General features: G+C 35.9%; 2 protein-coding genes across 2 annotated transcripts in view; both read right to left on the reverse strand.

The window, feature by feature from the left end:
• Positions 1 to 4701, reverse strand: part of LOC103508039 (protein scarlet) — a gene marked incomplete at its 5' end in the record, with an annotated part of 11704 nt that extends 7003 nt beyond the window's left edge. The window contains 7 exon segments of the mRNA XM_026822758.1: positions 2073 to 2178; positions 2428 to 2456; positions 2759 to 2948; positions 3286 to 3481; positions 3846 to 3939; positions 4145 to 4273; positions 4565 to 4701. Of these exon segments, the coding sequence (XP_026678559.1) occupies positions 2073 to 2178; positions 2428 to 2456; positions 2759 to 2948; positions 3286 to 3481; positions 3846 to 3939; positions 4145 to 4273; positions 4565 to 4701 (881 nt within the window).
• Positions 4702 to 7152: 2451 nt separating this feature from the next.
• Positions 7153 to 9464, reverse strand: part of LOC103508040 (ras-related protein Rab-23) — a 55504-nt gene continuing 53192 nt past the window's right edge. Inside the window, exon 6 of the mRNA XM_026822755.1 lies at positions 7153 to 7172. Within this exon, the coding sequence (XP_026678556.1) occupies positions 7153 to 7172 (20 nt within the window). The remainder of the gene's footprint in view (positions 7173 to 9464) is intronic.

The raw sequence follows: 9464 nt of genomic DNA on the forward strand, positions 1-9464 counted from the left end.
CGAAATATTTAGGACGCGGAGTTCACTCGAAGAGATACGCCAGGGTCGCCAGGAGGGGAAGTGAAATGAAAAACACGCATCAACGCGGCATCGGGTTCGCATCGACGCGACACGGCGTAGGAATGAAAAAAGTCAGATAATAAAATACGGCTCTACTTATCACACCTGTGGAAATTTGTCTAGAGGCCCTAGCTTGCGTATTCGGCTTCGAAACCGAAAGCCCATTTTTTTATTTTTTTTTACTTTTTTCTATTTTTTTTTTTTACTGATTTCTGTATTCTGTTTGATCAGTTTGATTAACCACGTATCTATCTACTCTTGTAACTAAATTTTGTTCATTTAATTCATTCCATTATCCATCACCATGAGGGATTAATGAAACAGTGTTAATAGTGCTGAATAGTTAAATTCCCACCTACTAATCCCTAAGTAAAAATTTGTGCTCATTTCTAATTTTCAAAAAATTAGCCTCTAGTGATGTCTGGTTTTGTAACCCTTGGTGTTTTGTTTAGTTCTATCTGGTTAACATCTAGTGATGTACTCAGACCAAGAGGTGTTTCCTTAATGAGTAAGTATCCTATAGTGCAACAGATAACCCATTGGAAAACCCCAGTCCTCAGGTGCCTACATACAACAACTACGACAAGTCACACATCCATCCAAATCTAGTGTAGATAAATCTGGCTTGTGGATTCACTCCATTCCTTTCTGTGGCTCTGCTGTATTTCTTTACCATAGAAAATTTATGCATTGAATTTACGAAGTGGATTTGTTCAATGCCTATTTATTTATTACTTATTGTATCGTAAAAACTTATCATGTAATCAAAGCTCAAGTTAAAGGGAGTAGGAACAATACATGTCCTGCTTCGACAGTCTAAATAAAGAATTGTACTATACCTACTAACCCCTTGAAGTTCTTGGAATTAATACATTTTGATCATTTATTCTCTGTCAATTTTTTCAGGTTCGTATCAAGTGCGGTCTAGAAAACGAGCTCATATCTGTAACAGAACCCAACCGATGTGAATATCTGTTCGAATTTCTAACTCCAGCCGCCTAGTAAAGGAATGCCTACTTTATTCAAGTATGCTAGTGAACTTACCACTTTTTGAAAGAGCTTCGTGCTCCCTGGACTGATTGGACCCCGCGCTGAGTGAGATCGATGGAACCGGCGAAACATAGGCCGCACATGAGCGCAGTCGCCTGAAGACAAAGGATGGGGGTAATCTATTAGAAATGTTACCTTTTGAATTCCTTATGTTCAAGAAGGTTTCAGTATGTATATACTCATACATTGAATTGTTACTGATACATGTATTATTCTTTAACCCATCAAATATACGAGATCTTGTTTAGATTGCTGGGGTAAGGGGACTTTTCAGTCCCTTTAGGACTAATAGGACTTTTCAGTCCTATTCGGGCAAGATAAACAAGGTATATTCTATTTTATATCGACTGAGTGCATTTTAGAGGAGGAGGGTAAGGTTTGTTGTGACGCAACGGTTGCTTAACTTTAGTGGTCCATTGGAAACTGATGCATTCAATATGCCATCGCCGCCGCAGGCCGCTTGCGTCGGATAGATGTTTTATCCTAATCAGATACTATCCTAAACAGACATTTTTTCTTGGAACGGCTGGCTTCCTCCTGTCCTGTCTTCCTTCTCTATTCGCTTCCTGGACGATAACAGAGTTATTGAAGGATTTTTCTTCAAGTTGTAGTAAAGATCCTATTCGGAGAGGATAAACAAGGTATATTCTATTTTATGTCGACTGAGTGCATTTTAGAGGAGGAGGGGAAGGTTTGTTGTGGTTGCTTAACTTTAGTGGTCCATTGGAAACTGATGTATTCAATATACCATCGCCGCCGCTTGCTTCGGATAGATGTTTTATCTTAATCAGATAATATCCTAAACAGACATTTTTTCTTGGAACGGCGGGCTTCCTCCTGTCCTGTCTTCCTTCTCTATTCGCTTCCTGGACGATAACAGAGTTATTGAAGGATTTTTCTTCAAGTTGTTGTAGGTAATGTAAAGGAATGCCTACTTTATTCAAGTATGCTAGTGAACTTACCACTTTTTGAAAGAGCTTCGAAAGTTGAATCGCAGGGTCTCGAACCACATTGAGGAAAGACCGTGATATGAGAACATAAATTATCGTAAACCAGAATGGCTTTTTTCTGAAAAGCAGAAAGAAAAAAACTTGATCAATTTGACATTCTTTGTAATGTTCTGTAGATCAAACCTTTGGAATTAAACCGCATACCCATTCAGTAGATAGGTATATCGGTAGTTACAATTTCATGTACAGATCATAAGGATACACATCCTCCACACAACCACAGAATTAACTGATATGATCCCAAATTATTTAATGAATAATATATATGTAAAAGACTGAAACTGAATAATATGGTTACAAAACTTACATCTTTCTGCTGTTGAAATCCGCAAGGAACTGCAACAGAAGAAATAAAAAATATAGGTACCTATTAATATTAGGAATTGCTAATCATTTTAAAATTACTTTTGTATGAAAATTATTTAGTTTAATACCTACCAAACTACATACGAGTATTTTGCGATAGGTACATTTTCGACGGCCGAAGTACTTTTTACATCCCGGCGAGACATGAGTACCTAACTACCTACTTAAGTAGGTACCTACATAATTATGTACCTATTGGAAGCATTTTTGCATAACTTCAAGGCTCATTCATTTACATTCATGACTATCCGGGAAGGGATTTCAAAACTTACATCATAGGTGCCCACATGGGTCTGGTAGTTGATTTCCAAATCCACCTCCTTTGCGAAATCGCATACGGAAAACTCGTCACAAATTCGTTTGAGTCGTCTTCGGCTGGACAGCTCGTCATTTGTCGTCACGGCCAATGATTTGATAAGGAAATCGGCTGGATTGTAACCATATGGGCATGGGTAGCCCTGACTGAAAAGAGAATATGGATTATGGAATGGCATTAGGTCTGGAGCTTGTACTTTGACTTTGTTTAAGTTTAGGGAGGAACTATTATATTTTTTCGTAATTTTAACTTACATTGTAAACTGTAGAGATTAGAAACACCTCCGGATCTCATGAGTTAATATGCATGCTGTACTTCATGTTGCTCAGTTTTTTAACGTTACCTATGTATCTGCGCTTGAGAAATCAACGTTCATTTCAACATGGAGTTATACGAATCGACCCGCGGGTTATTTTGACTGCCTAGGTCATAACAAATCAGAATAGGTAGATGTCAATAAGATTTCTAAGTAAAGATATCTACCTCTCCAGGAACGCCAGGGCAGCATCTTTGGAGCCAATGAAAGCCGTTCTGGAATCCGCCAAGAGAATAATCTTATCGAACATGTCAATAAGTTCTGAACTTGGCTGATGAATTGTGCACAGTACGGTTTTCTTCCTCTGAGACGTAAGCTCACGCATCATTCGGATGAGTTTACTCGCTGAAAACGAGTCAAGACCTGGAATCGAAGGAAAAATAAAGTTCAAAATAAGTAGATATATCATTTTCGATTACAATATCATTGTCATAATCATAACACTGTAAGTATAATGGACCAAATGGGTACATACGTCTAAACGGGTAATTTTATTAATTTTGTACATCCGTAGTGAAGAAGAGTTGTATTTTATCATGTGAAACAAAACATGGCTGAACCAATGAGATTCCGCTTTGGACGTAAACACACCGAAATCTCACAATCTCATTGGTTCAGCCATATTTGATCCAGTTTTGTTCCACATAATAAAGTACACCTTAGTTATATTTAGGCACCTACATTATACCTACCTACGTATGGGTTACCTGAAGGGGTAGGTACATACCAGTTGTCGGTTCATCACACAGAAGTAAAGCTGGGTCCGTCAAAAGTTCGGTGGCGAAAGACAATCTTTTCCTTTCCCCACCCGATAAAACTACCTGTAAATAAACAAAGTTTAAAATCACAATGGAAATGTTTTCTCCTCAGAAATGTGGCAAGTAATGAGAAAAGAAAGCCTAAAATGTCTATTATGAAAAATTTAATAAAAATGACAGCACTTTCCAATATTTCCCTTAATATTTACTGCTATTTATATTGGTAGGTACCTGTTTTAAAAGTCATTAACTATTCCATTTTACTTACCTTTTGTGTGATAGATGAAGATCCTATTCTAGTATGCTGACTGTTCATTAGACCAAGTTCTATCAGCAGTGAGTTGATCAGGGCAATCCTTTGATATGCTTTCACTCGCCTGTCCAGTTTCAGTAATGCCTATGGAGAAAGAAAGATCATCAGTTCTATTATGCTCTTCTTCGAAAACACAGGGGAGAAATTTTAATTTGACTCATAGGAAAAATTTGCTTTGAAAAAAGGATTTTTTGTCCAGAGGTAGGTATTATGAAAGTGTTGAATAAGGGCACATTGAAATGAAGGGAAGTAACTTTTACAAATCACAAGAGAAATAACTTCATTTCAAAATATAAATTTAAATTCACAAAGTTACAGAGTCCTCCACCAATAAAGACACATTGTTCTATTTTCTTTCAGTGTTAGGTTACTTACCATGAAATATAAATGTTCATAAACAGTTAAGCTTGGAGAGAACAGGTCATGTTGGTACATGAAGCCACAAGCGCTTCGAAATTTTCCTTCCACTGGTTTTCCATTTACTCGAATGTCACCATCTATAATACAATCATCTGTGAAAATAAAGAAAAGATCATAATGGTTCGAAATCTAAGAGAGAAAGGAGGCTGGGATAGGAGAAAGCCAGCCTCTCCGAGAACGAACCTTATCTGTTTGGGATAAAGATCGCCCTGTACCATTTATTCGCCCTTCTAAAAAACGTACCATTTATTGGCCCACCTGTGGGTCTGCGCTACATAAGTCTGAACTGGACGAACTTTTTCAAGATCCAATTTTATCAAAAGAATGGGCTTAAAGAATGCTATCGAACCAGTGGTATTCCAAAATTGTAGTCATAAAAACAAAAATTAGAAAAATCAAAGTTCCTTCCTAAGAAAAATTTTAGTCGATTTTTGCTAAAATCTAACCGTTTTTCTTAAGGATTCATATTTACGCCTTAAGGTTTCTACACGTTATTTTTCATTATTATTCAATCTTAAGATATCTGGGATAAAGTAGACAATATTCCACGTCTTTTGGTTAAAGTATCAATTTTTTATCTTTAATACAGACCATTTAAAAGGCATGGGCGAATAAATGGATCAAAAGTTTAGCCATGTTCCTAATGTTCGCCCCATGGGCGAACAATTGGAACTCCCTATAAAATCATGGTTCCTATTATTGGCCCATGGCGTTTTTCTCGTTTCTATTCCAATAAGAAGCGATTAAAAGCTTTAGGGGTGAACATTATAAAAAAAATACCTTTACTTTGAGGTTTTTGTACAATTTAATGATGTAAATACCTAACACATAATTGGTTATTTACCTATGACTTGTGATAAAAAAAGCCGTATCAACTGCTTGTAGAAATATTTTAGATAATATTTTCGGCAGCTTTATATTTAATATAAATAATTATCAATATAAATAATAATAATAATAATAATAATAATAATAATAATAATAATAATAATAATAATATTTATCTATTATCTCTTGTAAATTAAAAAAAAAATCTGATAATTTGATACCTCGTGCACAGGAGGATTTAAATAATTGGGTACCTACCTAAAACTTACCTAATAAGGTAGAAGGCACTCGGGTCCCTCTACTGTACGCGTATTCTCTTGTTATTATTGTTGTAACTATTGTTGACAATTCTCTTCTAGTTAAGTCAAAGTTTAGTCAGTAGGATTTTGGGTTCTTACCTCAGAAAAGTCCACGTTGGGCACCTCCTCATTGTTCTTGAAGAGGATGACAGTTTTGGACGTTGATGCTGTTTGATCCATTATTACAAGCAGGTTGACTATAGCATACACCTGTACACTACCTACTATCTCAATTTGAATAGATAAGGAGCTGGTCGCGTTTTCACGATCATTTGCTTACATTGGGATTAAGATAGTTTGGACCTTGGATCGTGCACAGGGACTTTCCGTGGCAAAATTGAGAGCCTCTAGATAGCAAAACTGAGTATCCAAGTATGACAAAACTGAATATCTAAAGCTAAACGAATGTTCTGTGTACTCACTGCAATTCTACTAAACTTGTTATTATTGTTGTAACTATTGTTGACAATTCTCTTCTAGTTAAGTCAAAGTTTAGTCAGTAGGATTTTGGGTTCTTACCTCAGAAAAGTCCACGTTGGGCACCTCCTCATTGTTCTTGAAGAGGATGACAGTTTTGGACGTTGATGCTGTTTGATCCATTATTACAAGCAGGTTGACTATAGCATACACCTGTACACTACCTACTATCTCAATTTGAATAGATAAGGAGCTGGTCGCGTTTTCACGATCATTTGCTTACTTTGGGATTAAGATAGTTTGGACCTTGGATCGTGCACAGGGACTTTCCGTGGCAAAATTGAGAGCCTCTAAGATAGCAAAACTGAGTATCCAAGTATGACAAAACTGAATATCTAAAGCTAAACGAATGTTCTGTGTACTCACTGCAATTCTACTAAAATTATATTTTAAAAGGACTCGAAAAATACCTATGTCCATAAAGGAATTCAGTCAGTAAGAACTGTTAATAAGTAAATACCAAATTTTCAGGCAGACCAAAAATGGTATTTTTTGTCATCGCCATTGAAATCGTCCCTGGAATTAATGTGATAAAAAGCGTTGTTGGTAAATTGTACTCACTGAATACTACTGGTTTGTCCTAAACAATTCATGCTTAATTATAATATCATTCTATCTACATACCTATTTAGGTGGAAGTAGACCTACCTATCTACCAGCACACATAGAGAATGAGATATCTGATACACTCTGTTGTAGAAAAACCTATTAAACAAGCCTATATGCATTAAAAAATAAAGAATATCTGAGATAGGACTTTACTGTTATAACTCCTTCAATTGAATAGGTAAATAAATGGCTTTAAAAAATCTATGTACTAGGAACAATCGGAAAATAATTTAAAAAGCTCCGGTAACTTTCACAAGTCAACTTTTCACTCAAAATTTCACGACTATCACTAACAGGAATGCAAATTGAACTGAGCGCTGACATACAACTTTAGGAGCGGTAAATGAACACTGTGAGCGGTGAGAATTGCACGTAGAAGTCCTAGCAATTCATCAGAAAGTTTGAGAACAAGGGTTTCAGATATCAGCACTCCTAGTAACTCACCAGAAAGCTCCGTGTTCAGTAGTATCGGGTGACAATGTTATTGAGAAGATGCGAATATCGTCTGTCGGTTCACAAACTTGGAGTAATGACCCCCCAATGAATAACGAGGGCATGATGCTCTTTTGAAGGGGTTTCCTTACTATCTTCTTCATCTTTTTATTTTTTTTTTTCACCTTTTCCCGTGTACAGATGGGGTCGGCGTTTTTCGTCAGCCTCTCAATCAGGCCTATTTAGGGTCATTGCTTTGGGCTGACATTTGGTTTTGGCTACCTTTCCTACCATAGTAAGTTAGTTAGGGGTTTCCTTACTATGTTGGGTACCTCATTGAATTTGTTTTTGGGGTAATGATCAAATTCGAAAGTTTATGAACCACTGCTATTTTTGTGGTTACATAACACGCGACACGAGGGATCGATTCCCGGGATGAAATCAATATGTTCACCTCAGTGCTTTATTAGGATTTGCATTACATGTCAAACAAGATCACTTGATCAAGATCAAAATCATATTGGGTCATTTGACCTTATAGGTAGGTATGTGCTTCTTCAGTATTTCAATACGATATTTTGTTATGTTTGTAGTAATGAAGACATAGGTTCCTGTAAAATGATCACTAAACTTGGCTACCTAGTTGTTTCAGTGCAATTAAATTTAAATCAGCAGGTATTACTATGTGTAAATGATTTCATATTGATTTATTATAAAATTGTTACCTTCTATTGAAGTAAATCATCCTAGCTTTCTTTCCTCTCTGATTTCAATCTCCTACGAGGTAAATCAAGTTTCAAGTTCCTAGTTAAGTAAGTAAGGTACTTTACTTACTAGAAACTTACGTTCTAATTCTGTCATAACCAAGTCTAAATTATTGCGTACGTGAAATTCATTCTTGGATTCAATTCAAGAACAACTTTTTGCATTTATTTCTGACGTACGGGATTACAAGTAATATCTACTGTTGAATCTCCAAGTTGAAACACATAAATCTTGTACTGGTCTTCTATATTTTACATATTTCATTGCACATTGAAGTGAAGCACCTTTGAGCATGTTGTGTACCTGGATAGTGACTGTCTGGATAAGCGTACAGTAGTTATAATCTACAAATAATGAGATAATGACTCAAAATAATTTCTTACTCAAAAGAACAACATTTTTTAATACTTGCCTTATTTTTTTACAAAATTTATAAACAATAGCTTTTATTTTATTTACAAATAATTTTACATATGATTATTTCTTAGGACTAAACTTTATTGATTACCTAACTAATGTAAACAATCTAGTAGGTATACCTACCTAGAAGCAGTCACTTTTTATTGGTCCAGTGTAGTTCTGTATTAGAAATTACAAATCCAATTGATTCTGGCCAACCAACTGGACTGGAATATTACTGAACGTCAGAGGTTTTTACACGAGGTCAGTAGCTGGACTACCTACTGGCCCTGTATAATCCAGCAACTTGAATATGGCTACCTACTGACCCTATACACATGTTTTTACCTCAGTGTAGGCGTACATAACCTTCACTGTACATCACAAAGTAGGACATTTACAAAAAAAGCCAAAATTATTTATTCAAAAGCACCACTATGTCAAATTTCCCACAGGCCTAGTGTATACAACTATAGGTATACAATTTATACAAAGTATCCGCCCATTTATGTCCTCTAGAATTTGTCCAAGTCTAGGAATTTAGAAAATCTAGGAGAAAACTCGTGACATTGGGAATTAAGTATTTACTTATACCTACATTTTAGGGTTGTACTTGTACCTATCTACCTACTACCTACTTATATGTACTATACTTCTACTAACGTGGGCAGTGGGCACGAATACTTTTATACGTGGGCACGTCTAATAATAGATACCTACCTACACTCATGGTATGTTACATAGACTATCATTATCAAAAAATTGACCCCCACTCAGGCAAAAACTTTAGATAATTACATAATAAATAGTCACCCAAACTCAAAGTTTATAAGTAGGTATGTATACCTAGGAGCCTATTCCTCAATGCAAATAGGCTCTTGGCAAATATTTTGACTCGAAAATGACATCAACTTTCGAAGTTAGCCCCTATTAGTTGAGGTGATAGTGACAGGGGCATGGGCATAGGATAGGTGATATGAATAGTGAGTTTTTACCTATCTATATACCTAAATTCCTAATGTGAAATTTTTACATTATTTTACACG

Source organism: Diaphorina citri, unplaced genomic scaffold (assembly GCF_000475195.1).
Source record: "Diaphorina citri unplaced genomic scaffold, Diaci psyllid genome assembly version 1.1 scaffold361, whole genome shotgun sequence".
Classification (NCBI taxonomy): Eukaryota; Metazoa; Arthropoda; class Insecta; order Hemiptera; family Psyllidae; genus Diaphorina; species Diaphorina citri.